The sequence below is a fragment of the Channa argus genome, chromosome 20, assembly GCF_033026475.1.
Source record: "Channa argus isolate prfri chromosome 20, Channa argus male v1.0, whole genome shotgun sequence".
In the NCBI taxonomy this organism is placed as follows: Eukaryota; Metazoa; Chordata; class Actinopteri; order Anabantiformes; family Channidae; genus Channa; species Channa argus.
In genome coordinates this window covers 5,741,869-5,755,032 of record NC_090216.1, presented here as the reverse complement: position 1 = coordinate 5,755,032, position 13,164 = coordinate 5,741,869, and the positions used below count along the sequence as shown (strand labels likewise).

The 13,164-nt window shown below is 42.2% G+C and overlaps 3 protein-coding genes across 4 annotated transcripts; 2 read left to right on the top strand and 1 right to left on the bottom strand.

Moving 5' to 3' along the window:
- Nucleotides 1-5: 5 nt before the first annotated feature.
- Nucleotides 6-3,307, bottom strand: syt15 (synaptotagmin XV). Of its 2 annotated transcripts, none has more exons than XM_067488536.1 (8): nt 3,155-3,307; nt 2,899-3,088; nt 2,487-2,617; nt 1,797-2,089; nt 1,254-1,421; nt 1,068-1,176; nt 761-943; nt 6-250 (listed from the first exon to the last, which is right to left on the bottom strand). In XM_067488536.1, the coding sequence occupies exons 1-8, from the start codon at nt 3,159-3,161 to the stop codon at nt 111-113; spliced, it is 1,221 nt and encodes a 406-aa protein (XP_067344637.1). In that variant the 5' UTR covers nt 3,162-3,307; the 3' UTR covers nt 6-110. The 2 variants fall into 2 exon arrangements, with proteins under 2 accessions (XP_067344637.1, XP_067344638.1); XM_067488537.1 differs by having other exon boundaries at nt 3,159-3,307.
- Nucleotides 3,308-4,154: 847 nt separating this feature from the next.
- LOC137105791 (uncharacterized) lies at nt 4,155-7,728 on the top strand. Its single transcript, XM_067488402.1, has 2 exons — nt 4,155-4,412; nt 5,387-7,728. The coding sequence occupies exon 2, from the start codon at nt 5,402-5,404 to the stop codon at nt 7,457-7,459; it is 2,058 nt and encodes a 685-aa protein (XP_067344503.1). The 5' UTR covers nt 4,155-4,412; nt 5,387-5,401; the 3' UTR covers nt 7,460-7,728.
- An 897-nt stretch (nt 7,729-8,625) lies between these two features.
- On the top strand, nt 8,626-13,141 carry zgc:112285 (uncharacterized protein LOC561476 homolog). The gene is made up of 8 exons (XM_067487361.1): nt 8,626-8,733; nt 9,521-9,692; nt 10,183-10,385; nt 10,497-10,606; nt 11,501-11,595; nt 11,717-11,997; nt 12,472-12,635; nt 12,732-13,141. The coding sequence occupies exons 3-8, from the start codon at nt 10,253-10,255 to the stop codon at nt 12,909-12,911; spliced, it is 963 nt and encodes a 320-aa protein (XP_067343462.1). The 5' UTR covers nt 8,626-8,733; nt 9,521-9,692; nt 10,183-10,252; the 3' UTR covers nt 12,912-13,141.
- The last annotated feature ends 23 nt before the right edge of the window (nt 13,142-13,164 follow it).

The following is a 13,164-nucleotide window of genomic DNA, read 5'->3' as shown; positions in this document are numbered from 1 at the left end:
TGTGTGTGTGTGTGTGTGTGTGTGTGTGTGTGTGTGTGTGTGTGTGTGTGTGTGTGTGTGTGTGTGTGTGTGTGTGTGTGTGTGTGTTGGAGTGTGTGTGGTTTGGCTGTTTAAGTTGCTCTGCTCAATCCATGCCACAGCTTGATCTGCTCATGTGGTGCATTGACCATGTCCATCCAATGCTTCAACTGTGGGCCCCTGGCATACATGAAGGGACCCAGCACGAGCACTCCCAGAAGGACTGGAGCCTCTGGGATAAAAAGAAAATGTGGTTATTAATATACAGTATATAATAAGTGATATCATAATTCAGTCAAAGGCTATGTAGTAAATGTAATACATGCTATAAATTAGAAGTTTAGAAAGAAATATAAGTGATGCAGACAATGTAAAATGAACTGATGAATGTTTATGTTGTTTATTTAATTAACTTTATTAGGAGTTTCTGGTTGACAGAAACGTGCACCTGCCTTTAATGAAGCAGCAAATATAAGTCAATTTATAATCTGATAGCGATGATAGACCACATCTTTAATCAACAAGAATATAGATCTTTGATTTAGATCATCAAATGTCTGGCAGTAACAATAAACTTGTGAAGCATTACAGTCATCACATTACATCTCACATGTTTGGGTTGTGACCCCTCGAAATCATTCAGTGATGCTACATATGACCCTATAAGGACCTTATTCTACATATAAGGAAGGAATTACATTTTTAAATGATGCTTTTCATTTTTAAGTCGACTAATTATTACCTGAGCGGACGTTGTTTGCCTGCTGCAGCTCAAACTTTAGACAGGCCTCGTTCATGTGCTGCGAGCGGAGTTTAAAGGTCATCTTATGGTCAAAATATGGGTTGTTATCGACTTTCACTATACAGCTGCGTTTGGTTTTTACCACCTGAGTGTGTATCTGTAGGTTCACCTTGACACACACACCTGCGGAACACACGTGTGCCTTGTTAGTATACTAAACATTTACATCACATTTGTTGCATCCTTCAAACAGTCGTGTGAAATCTTGCTCAATACATAAAGCCGCAAGTCCTGAACAGCCTTCTACCTGTGTCTTTGAGCAGCTGTAAACCTCGAGCCCTCAAAACCCCCACAGAGAGACGCTGCAGAGCTGGACTGTAGCTGAGTGATATCTGCATATCACCCAGCTCTGAACACTGAGAGATGACAGAATGATTGTCAGCTTTTATGGCCACATTAGTCCACATCCACGCATTCTCAGTCTGTACAGTACCCGTGTGTCGTCCTCCGTCTCCAGGTCTTTCCAGAGGACCCTGCCGGCCTGACCGAGCTCTCCCTCCAGAGTAAACAGCACCCTGCCCACCGCGTGGCTTTTTCCGTCTTGCTCCACACTCAGCACGCACACACTCAGGGTGCTCTGAGGCACACACATACCTGACACCTGTGAAGGAAACATATGTTTGTAAAAACAAAGAAATGGTTTAAATGTTTTGGCTATTGAGAGGACAAAAACATTAGAACCCCGTCCTAATATAATGAACTCCAGTACGACTTGACCACCAACTCCATTATTTGCATCTTGTATTAATGTACCTGCGCTAAGGGCTCCTCAATATAGGTCTTAATCTCAATGCGACTTGATTAAATAATAATTATTCTGTAGATATAAGAACTATAGAAAATGTGGATATGACAAACTGGATGAGAGCAGATACAAATTAAACATACACAAATTATCTGTTATCTATTTTTGTCTTTTCTGTGCATCTCAGCAGATTTAAACTTCTGTAAGTACTGTTAACTTTTGAGTTCTCACCTGGAAAACGAAGCAGTCACAGAACTCCGGGTCGGGCCCCGTGCCCCGGGCCTTGGACTGGCGGGGCCGTCGGTCGTCCGGGAGAAGCCGGAGCTCCACCAGAGTGATGTTGCCGTGGAAACGGGGAGGGAGGTTGGCGAGGCGGAGCAGGGAGACCATGAGCTGCTCGCTGCTGTGACGATACTCCACTGAGAAGCAGAGACGGGTGGCCATGCCAGGAGGGGGTGCCACCACCTCATTAAGAGGAGGGGTGGAGTAGAGACCCGCCAACACCGTCCCTACAGGGTACCAACCTGATGCAAACAGGGGAAAAGTAACTAAGTACATTTACTCAAATACTATTCAATTTTGGGATACTAAAACGAGAAAACAAACGAGAAGGAGGAAAATACTACACTTTTTCACTAAACTACATATCTGACAAATTAGGATTTATATACACTGGAGGTGTACTGTGTTTTATAATAATTAGATGTTTATAATATTAATATTTAATTAGCATTAAGCAAAGTCACTAATATAAATGGGACATTTATATATATGTATATTGGCTTAACACAAGCTAAAATATATCTAGTAACAAACCGTAAATTGTAGTAGATCAGTAAATCCCTGAATTTCACTGAATTACCTTTAAATTTAAATGACTTCTAACCATTTGTTGCCTAACAGAAGGCAGTGAAAACCTACTCCTCACTGACAGAGACCCCCGATGGGCAAGTATGTCCCTCTGTGCCTCAACCTCTTCAGTCTCTTCAGTTTTTGGATCACCATGGTTTCTGGTCAAGCGGGGAGGCAAGGTGAAGGGGATCTCACTGGGTCTTCCATAAAACAAACAGAGAGTCAAATTATAGTGCTGGTGTGTCAGTAGAGTCAGCGCTTTGGTTCAGGTTATGTCCAAAAACAGCAGCTGTTGTCCTGTTTGGTGCGTTAAACAAAAACAGTCAAAACAGTGTTGTCAATGTGTCCATTTGATTCCAACTTGCTTCCCTCAATTTAAACTCAGAAATAAAAGCAAACTATGTAAGTATGGCAAATTACTAATTATTGTTATTAATATATAAGGGTAGGCGTTGCGTGAAGCATGTTTTGTGGTACTAACATGGCCCAGGAGCCCTGAGAGACCAGGATCACAGGAGCAGAGGGGGCTGGTACTGACGGCACTGTGGAGAGCAGCTCCTCGTACTGGGTCTGGCCTTTCTTCTTCTTCCACAAACAGTACATCATCAGACCCAGCAGCAGCAGCAACAGCAGACCCACGGACAGACCACCAGCTGACAGAAAGACCTGGTCTGAGCAGACAAGACACATAAACATATATCCTAGTATAAGGCAGGTATTGATATAACGAAGTTTACCTGCCATGGAAAAGTGTTTTTCAGGCCCCACAGTAGGTCTTTTCTTCTTGTCAGCTTTCAAAGACGGACTGTTTCAAACTACTTCTTAACATTAGATCATAAAGTGACTCAGTCTTGGACTGGAGCTGCTTGGCGGTGCCGTGTAGTTGGCAGTTTGTGACCGCGGAGAGCAAAAAAAAGTACAACACAGCTGGTCAATTCTCACTACGTCATACTGTTATCTGGATTTCTGGTCTGAGACTTTGCTCATAACCCTTTCAAGGGCCATGCCACGGATTTTGGAGGCTTTAGCCAATTTATAACTAACATGTTCGTCACATAACAGCTTAGCATTTGTAAACAAAGCTGTGATTTTTGGATATGTCTTCTAGGCAGATAAAACATCCCGTGTCCCTTTTGTCAAGTGAAGAAAATAAAAATACAAATGAAATACTATGTGAAGGAGGACCGTGAACTTTTCTAAAGGCACAGGAGGATCTATCCTACATCGTTTGGTATTCCCCTAAGTTTTTCATTCATCCTGTAAAATACATGACATGGATTTCTGCATGGTTTCCAGGCTCTGAATCTTAATGGGGAGGGTCAGCCCTGAGGCTCCACAGTGCCATCATCACTTAACTCAATTAGTCCAATACTGCAAATATCCGCAACACTGATGATTATCATTACCATGGCTGTCCTTAGTGTTTGATGGTACCATGCTAGAGTAAGATGGTTAACATGTTGGTTTGCCTGAGTGCAGCCTCAGAACCATTTTTCTGAGTTAAATAGTTACCACCATGAACTGTAACACGACTGCCTGGCAACTAAACTGATCTTAACTAAGAAACCAAATTAACCATCATCATCCACTGTTGCCTCACTTAACACACACAGGCTCAGACTGTTGGACGATTGGACGGCAGCTAATGAGATGACAGTTAATCCTCAGAGCTAAAGAAGGCCGAGTGATGGCCCTCGCTCTCATACACACACACACACACACACGGACAAGCACACACAAACGCACCACACAAAACTGACACAGAGAAAACCTTATATTCATACGGATGCCACCTTCACACGAGGTCCGGCCATAAGAGAAGAGACAGAGAAGAACATTGGGCTGAAGACAAGTTACAGGAAAAGCTGAGCGTCTTTGAGACTGGGAGAGGGCAGATGGAAACTGGGAGGGTGATCTTGTTAAGAAGTGAGGGGAGGAAGGAGAGACGCCATTTAGGACTGGAGGCCAAAACAGGACACAAGGATTGAAGTTAAGGTAAACGTTTGCCTTTTAACTGTTTTAAATCTTATATTACATTGTATTTTTTTGTTTATGATCCGTCATACATGTTCATAACTGGGTATTTACTGATCCAGTGCATGTGAATTAAAAGCTACTTTAAATATCCTCAGATCAGTTTAGGGGAGAAGTTGATTAAACAATTTGAATTTTTAGTTTGGGTAGTTTGTTTTAACATAAATATTGATTCCAGACATTTTAAAGTCATTTTAAAATGTCTGGATCGAGTGAAGGACTGGCATAAATCGCTTTTAAAAAGCATAATTACACTGAACAATAAAATTAGCACCACATATGCAAAAAATACAGTCATTTGCTTTTTTATAAACTATTCTAGTTTTCTTTGTTTGTCTCATTTGCTTCTTCTGTCATCAGGAGTAAATGCTGCTCATTTAATTGACATGTTGTCTCAATAATCAAATAATCTGGATTGTAACGGATGGTAATCTCATTAGCGTAATCTGTGTGCATCTGTGAATGTGTGTCTGTGCACTGACATTGCTGAGGGTGTGTGTCAAGGGTCAAAAAGAACGATAGGATTAAAGAAATAGTTTAACATTACAGAAAATAAACGCGTTTGCTTTATTACAGAGAGATGCCACTAACATCTTTTTGCGTGAAGCTTAAGGACTGGATTACAAAGTAATGACGCGATGCAAGGCTGCCTTTTTTCCACTGTTTGCTGCCTTTTAGTGAAGCTCAGATAGCTGTAGCTTCAAACCAAACAGACATTTAGGGAACTGGTATCAATCTCCTTCTTTAGTTCACAAAAAGTTTCCCAAAAATCACCAGAGATAAACCAGAGAATTAAAACCTGAATCTGCTGCTTTATTTTTTTTTCACTCTCCCCATCCTATTTTGGCCGCTGATTCTTGTCTGCAGAGACGTTTCTCTAAAAAACTTAGGGATACGGTTCACTTCGACAGTCAACAATGTGCCTTTCTTCGCAGGTTGGTAGGGTTGCCATGGCCAGGCGTGGACGCCCTGCTTCTGAAAGCTACCAGCCAGTCTGTTATTCAGTCAGTCAGTCAGGTTCTTACTCTACTGAGGCTGGGACTGTGGGACTGGAGGATGAAGATGATCGGGCACCCATTTTCTCCCTCTCTAAGAGCACTATGGATGTTGTCATGGCGACCGGAGCGCCACACAAGTGGGACCCAGCCTGGACCAGAATGGACCTGAGACGCAGCTCCAGCACCAACACACACTCTGAGCAGGGCTCAGTGACGCTCCAGAAGCTGCATGCCAACATGTGGCAGCACAGCAGTTCCACCAACAGCATTCAGCTGCCTCTCACGACCCAGAACGTGAACGTGCACAGCCCTCCTGCACACAATGAGCGCCGGCTTGGTAACATGCAGCGCTGGAGCGCGTGTAGCGGCAGCGCGCACAGCCGCAGCAGCACACCAGAGACAGTCATATGGAAAGCAGGGACCTCACGTCCCTCGAGTCTATCCCAGGATGGCCCTTACTCTGCTGTGCCAGAATCCCTTTTGTCCAAACTAGCCTCTCCACCAACCACCCTCTCTCCATTGGTCTCCCCCGTCTACACTTCCACTTTACCCCCGGTAGATGATTCACCTTATGCTTCATCACTAACACTGACTACAAATCAGCAGGATGATTTACTCATGTTCTCACCGGGACACTCACCACTACAGACTCACACCCCCTCATCCTTGCCATCCAACTCCCCTGATCTCCTCCACCTCGCCAGCACAGAGGACGAGGGCTTCCTAGAAAATAATCTGCTTTCTTTTCAATTCCCCTCTCCGATCCCATCCTCTGTTTGCTTAGCAGAAACAAGTGTGTGTTCAGATCCCGGATGCCTTGTTGATGACATGATTGAAGAGCTGCACAGTCCTGGAGGCAGGCATTTGTCAGAGGGTGACGCAGTAAGAAGCCCAACACAAATGTCTAGCTACCCGCCATCTAATTCACCAGCAGAGGTACAAGGATCAGAAAGAGAAGCCTCGGTCATTCATCTTGAGCTACCATTGCAACTGGAGCAAAGCTCTTCACCAAAGCAAGGTTGGAGGCAACTCCTGGTTTCTTCTTTGAGCGACTCACATTTAGGTGACGGCTGCAGGTGCCACTTGAACACCAGAGGGGGCACCACAAATAATCCAATGGTTGAGGTGTTCAGGACGGAAGGTTTAATGACTTCTCGGCTGGAAATGGTTGATGCAGCTGTGCAGACTATGTCTCCTATTGGCTCCTGGTGGGATCTCAGAAGGAACATGTCCACTTCCCACATGGACTCTCCCTCCATCTTGGGCTCACCGCCTGGATCAAGACTCAATCTGAAGGCCTCAGTGGGGTCTAACTCCAATCTGGTTTCCCCATCTTCCAGCATGTTCCCGGCAAGCAGCGGGGAGGAAGAGGACAGGCGGAGAGATGACCTGACGTGGGACGTTAACTCTGCTTCCTCGAATGATCTGGAGAAGAAGAGGTCATGTCTGAAGACGCAGGGGGAGGAGAAGGACGAGCTGGCCAGGAGAAGCAGCATGAAACAGGTGCAGTGGGATGAGGATGGGGTCACACTCGATGTTTGTGGAGCATCTGTTGACCCAGAAATACTGAGCACAGCCATGGTGAAATACCTGAGACTACAAGAAAACCCCCAACCACAGACATGCATGTCGAAGAAGAAGAAAGCACCAAAGCCTCCGCTCTTATCAAATGTAGTAAAGGTCACAACCCCAGAACTGAATCCACCTGTCACAATTATTACATCCACTTGTATGATGGAAGGTGACAGTCAGAGGGCACTAGAGGCAGATAAAGAGGAAGAGATGGAAGAGGATAAAGGAGAAGGGAAAAAGGAGGAAATAGCAGAGGGTGCTCGTAGAAAAAGCAAAGCAGAGGGAGCCAACACAAAAGAAGAGGAGGAAGCATATGGGGAGGGTGCAAGCAACCCTAAGTCACCCTCGCATGGGAGCGTGCAAACCAGGAAAAAGAGTGTGATCAGGTCACTGAGGAGGCCTGGGTGGTGTGGAGGCTCCAGAAAGGCAGATGACTGATCTTAGCTTAACGCAACAGATTATCCACAGAGGATCAAATCTTCATTTAGCACAGCAACAGGGGAAATAGTTTAGAGATGGGCAGATTCATTACTAGTAAAGTTTTCATGACCATCAAGAGTCACCGGTAATTTAGAGAAAGAATATCAATACATGTGTCAATGTAGATGTGAAATACATTTTAATCTTCTCTTTGTATCTGAGTTGTTCTACTAGTTGTTGTTTTTGGGTATCGCCAATCAGCACAAATAAAAATGCAGTTTAATCAATTATCACCTACATTGCAGTGTTTGTGTAGTTTTTTTAGTGTACAAGTACAAGCATGTACTTCAACAAAACCTATGATCTCTACACTGAAACATGTTCTGTTTATCCACTCTGTGATTTTGCACACTCCCATCTTCTTCTCATAACAAACGAGGAAAGTGCAGTGGAAGAAAAACATGTCATAGTTAGCATTCAAATATGGTGTCGTGGTGACAATAAACAAAACCCAGGAGGTGACTCAGCTCAGATGTGTTTATTGGGAATAAACTCTTACTTAAAAAAACACTTCACTCTTCCCTAAACTCAATCAACTCATTCACTGTGGGAAAAAAAAAAACGGAAAAGTTGAGTTGAATATAAACTTGGTGAACCACAGTGGTGAGGTGCAACCATTCAGGCGCTGCCATTCAGATGAGCGCGCACATTCTGTCTCATTCACCACAGTAAACAGGCTCCGCTCACTAGTGGCTTCCAGTGCAGTTGTTGTGGTTGTGTGAGGAGAGTGCTGCTTTTTCATTGTCTTATTTTCTTGTCTTAAAGAGTCAATTCACTCAAATACTCACTCACAACAGGACTATGTCCTCTGTGATGAGTAGTCCAACTGACAACAAAGTGACATAAATATGTCAAAATAAATGACAAAGAATGATAAGAAACTAATTTCTTCATTGTTGTTGTTGTTATTCCCATGAAGCATGATAGTTTCTGAGGATTATATTTTCCCAATAGTTTAGAAATGTTGTGAAATATTGGCTAAACATAATATTAAAAACAACAGATTTGATAGATATTACTTGAATTTGTTTTCTTAACCACTGCAACAAAGAAATGTATTACGTGTGACAGAAGACTACATGGCAAGTAACCAAGTACAAATATCAAGTTGTGTACTTGCTGCCTTGAGGGTTTCATGGACACTGTAAATGTGCAAGGTTGCACAGGAGTCATGGGTGTTGGCTGAAGTATCATTGTAACATCACACATTTCTGGAGGGACTGAATTTGGAGGTAGGTTTTTTTACATTTTACTCAACTACATCTATTTGACAACTTTACCTTTTGCAGACTCTTAAAAGATTCTTAATAAAAAGCACCAAACTAATACATGGTTATTGTTATTATGGAATAGACCAGATGTCTGTAAATAAGAGTATTTAAAATTAACTCTACCTTTACCAGCTGCTGCTTTTGTTGCACATCAGCTTTATGTAATAGAGATTATTAGTCCTTAATTTTTATTACTGTAAATTTCTATCTGGTGTATTTTTCAGGTTTACATGTTTGTTGAACAGATCTGGACTAAATGTATACATTTTTGTAAATTCAATTCTGTAGTAAAGTATTTGCACTTTAAGTAAATTATGGAGCATGTAAATCTACTTTAGTAAAAACAAACAGTTTCAGGATTTTCAGTTAGTGTAAGTGCTTTTACGGCAAGAACAACATTAAGCGTTGTGTATCTCTAACACGTGTGCTAGCAAGCTTGAATCAGCTAATATCTGCTCATAGTAATAAATAAAACACTGACATTTACCAAGACTGATGATTACAGTCTTAGGTTAACATGCTAATACTGGATTATTACTATAAAGCACACAAAGTACAGATGGTGGTAATAATATGATTAATTTTTTAGGTATTTAGGAAACTGAACAACCTAATGAAAAGTCAGTGAATCATCAATGTTTATACAATTTATGCTGTGGGAATGTCTAAAACAAGTTTCATGACAACGCATAGCTGTAGAGATGTTTCCCTTGACACCACTGATGTGAATTTGCTGCTCCCACTAAAGGAAAGGATCTGTAAGGCTACATCCTCCAGGAACTGTGGCTGACTGCAACAGAACACTGTGGACAGAGAAATGTGGTGAACCAACCAGTTGTCTGACATCTTTGAAGTCACGCTGCTAGAGTGGTTAAATTAAGGCTCTTCGATTTGCATTTGTTTGCAATGTGTACTTCAAGGTAATAAGACAATTAAGAATATTAACAAAGCAACGTTGTGGAAATATGTATGCATCATTTGTGCACCTTGGCCTTTCCTCTCTTATCGCCTCCTCCTTTGTCTAACATGAATGAACACAAGTCATCTTTGGGCAGGAAAATACACCAGTAACATTTTTTCCACTGAATCGTGTTTACAGTGTAAAAGGTCACGCTGAGGTCACTATGTCACTGTTGTGAGTGGTGTGACATGTTTGTTTGTGTACACTGCTGTGTTGCCTTTGTCCTGTGTGCATATTTATGTACTGTGAGCATACTGTATGTATGTGAAAGTGCTGATGGTACTCCGCGAAATCCCATTTTTCTCAGCTGCAGTGGAAACTCATAGCTGCAGGAGAACAATCCAGTGCTCTGCCTTTGTTGTGACACAGCTCATTGTCTCTGGAGGTTTGCTGCTGATGTGAGTGTGCATGTATGTGTGTGTGCGCTCTATGTGTACCTGTGTATGTAGATCCACATGTGCTCGCTGCCTGGTATAAATAGCGTGTGTTGAGTGCCGTCTGGTGATTCTGTGGAAAACGATGGCTGTACTGGCACCTCCTCTGCTTCTTCTGTCTCTGCTGCTGCCTCTGCTGCTGAGTAAGGCACCCCTGCCTGCGTCTGCATACACACTCAACACTGGACAGCAGCCAAAACACAAAGTCCTCCACCTGGGTGAGTGCAAACACAACACAAACATCCAAACATAGAATCCACTAGTCAAAGAAAATACTCTTTTGAGTGGTGTCCACTCTGCATTCATGTGTGGCATGTGTCTCCTGCTAGACTGGCCTAAGGATTGTGGTATACCCCACTTCAAGCCCAACATGGCTGAGAGGATTGTTTCTGGGAATGAGGCCAGACCTCACTCCTGGCCATGGCAAGTCTCTCTGCAGGTAAAGCTATTTTTGTCATTTAAATAACTGACTACATGAATATCCTATAAACAAAGCTCTGTAAGAAGCATATTTACACATTTGATTGGCAAAATTCATATTTATTTTAAGCATGCAACTCATTACTATTGCTATGTTAATTGTGTTTCAAATTAGAATTTACTGAAAAATGCTGATTACAATTTCCCAAAGCACAGGGTGATTGCTTTAAAGTTTAATCTGTTTAAATCCATGAACCATATTTATTTATGTCATAACTGATGCAGTTTTGAAGCAAAACCAAGCATATTTGACTTTAAAATTCTGCAAAATTACTGTAAACTACAGTCTGTTTCTACATGTTTTTTTATTTACTCTAACACATATTTTGCATTTCTATATTTTTATCTATATATCTGCAACACACTAATCTTGGATAATATATGTATTCTTAAAGGTCACCAATCCAAATTTCAACTTGCTGTTTATGGCTTAAGTTTAGTGTAAATGTACATTAAAGCTCCCCTCGGACTTCCCTATGTTGAAACATTTCTCCTAGCTGGAAAACTCCTCCAGTTGACATCACCTGGAGGAGTTTTTCATCATTAGGAGTTTAGGTGATGTCATCTGAGGAAGCTGTGGAAAAGCAGTACAACTATGATTACAACCCCACAGTGTGACCAACAAAATGACATAATCTGAATGGATGGTTCCTCTAAGTGATGTCATATGGAGGCATTTCATGCTAAAAGAGATGTTTTTATATAGGGAAGTCAAGTGTAATGGCATTTATGTGCATGAACTAGAAAGAAAAGAAGCAAGTTTAAAATCAGTGATCTGTAGTTAAGCTGTAGATAAGTGGCCTTTTTTTGAAACATAGTTTTATTTACTGTTTCCTATCTGATTGTGCTTTAGGTTCGTCCCAGGGGAAGTAAACATTACATTCACGTTTGTGGAGGAACTCTAATTCACAAAAGCTGGGTTCTTACTGCTGCTCACTGTTTCCAAAAGTAAGAAAGCCATTCATTAAAGCAAAATAACAAACAATAGGTAGCACATTTAGTGGTGGTCTGGTGTGGGGCTTAGGAGCACAAAGGCTTTATTAACTAACGATTTCTTTGAGTCTCACAGGGGTAAAGCTGAGGATGCTGGGAGCTGGAGGATTGTTCTGGGGAAGCACCAGCTGAAGCGTTCTGAGAAAGCAGAGAGGATTTTCCCAGTGAAGAGAATCTACCAGCATGAGAACTTCCGTTACCCCGCTCACAGCGAGCTGGACTACGACATTGCCCTGGTGAAGGCTGCCACAGATATTCTCCCTTCAAACTTCATTCGCTACGCCTGCCTGCCGCGCAAGCAGATCGGCCTCAAACCAGGACACTACTGCTGGGTGACGGGCTGGGGAGACACCCGTGGTGAGTAGAAAGGTCTGAAAAAAAGATTTTATAAAGTTTAAATAAAATTAAGCAATAAGATTGCAAACACACAAATAAGACTCTAAGCCAATCGCTCAGTGGTTAAATATTACAATAAAGGTTCTCACAGCCTTTAAAATATTTGAATTATAATGGCTTTTTTTTTTTTGCTTCCATATTCTGGACATTTATAGCAAAGATGTATGTACATACAAAATGCTAATTTTGACCCGATGGTGGGATAGAAACGGGCTCAGGGAGGAAAGTGCTTTAGCATTTGGTAATAAACTGAACAAAACTAAATTCTAACATGATGGTGATAGATAGAATTTCATGGTAATTTGAAACATAGTTGTCTTATTTCACTCTGGACTAAATTGTTTATTATTAAGCTATTAGGCCGGCTATCACAAAAATAAGTAGTCAAGTCTAAATACAATTTAAATTGCTTGCATTTTGTGAAACACATTTCAGGAGGGAAGGAGAACGTGTCTCTGGCAGAAGCCCTTAATCAGGCTCGCCTGCCCATCATTGACTTCAAGACCTGTCGGCAGAAGAAATTCTGGGGCGACCGTGTCCGAGACTCCATGATATGTGCCGGGTTCAGAGACACTGAGGACCCACCTGCTGCATGCCAGGTAGGACCAGGATTTGGAGGTGAAGTCATGTTAGTAAAAAAAAAAAAAAAGCTTCCGCCTATTTGCCACCCTTCTCTCCTTTTCCTCCTCCTCCAGGGTGACTCTGGTGGTCCTCTGCTGTGCCAGCTAGGACAGGATCGCTGGGAGGTGCACGGCGTGGTGAGCTTTGGTCCCATTGGCTGCACTGTGGAGAACAAACCCAGCGTGTTCACCCGCACCGCTGCCTACATCCCATGGATTGAGGCAACACGCATCAGGGACTTTTTCCTGCACTAAGCCGGCCACCTGACTCGCACCTCTGCTCAGTTTCATGTTACGTCTTCAGAGACAACAGCAAACTACTTTTTTTTCTCTTTTTTTTTTTAAAACAGCTCTCAAAAATCACTTAAGTTTAACTTCTTTTTGGAACTTAACACAACACTTTAAGATGTAAATACATGTTCTGAATATACACCAAATGTTTTGTAACACCATATTTTACAGCACACACTATGCACTGCTTTGATTTTGCACAGCAAGAAGCACTGCA

Excerpts from the sequence above, each read along its gene's own strand:
- syt15 (XM_067488536.1), bottom strand. Across the intron at positions 2,618-2,898 it reads TCTCAGGGCTCCTGGGCCAT|ACCCAGTGAGATCCCCTTCA; the intron begins GTTAGTACCACA and ends GTTTTATGGAAG. Across the intron at positions 944-1,067 it reads ACAGCTGCTCAAAGACACAG|GTGTGTGTGTCAAGGTGAAC; the intron begins GTAGAAGGCTGT and ends TGTGTTCCGCAG.
- LOC137105791 (XM_067488402.1), top strand. The coding sequence starts at position 5,402 with ATGGCCAGGCGTGGACGCCCTGCTTCTGAAAGCTACCAGCCAGTCTGT.
- zgc:112285 (XM_067487361.1), top strand. The coding sequence starts at position 10,253 with ATGGCTGTACTGGCACCTCCTCTGCTTCTTCTGTCTCTGCTGCTGCCT. Across the intron at positions 10,607-11,500 it reads CATGGCAAGTCTCTCTGCAG|GTTCGTCCCAGGGGAAGTAA; the intron begins GTAAAGCTATTT and ends ATTGTGCTTTAG. Across the intron at positions 11,596-11,716 it reads GCTGCTCACTGTTTCCAAAA|GGGTAAAGCTGAGGATGCTG; the intron begins GTAAGAAAGCCA and ends TGAGTCTCACAG.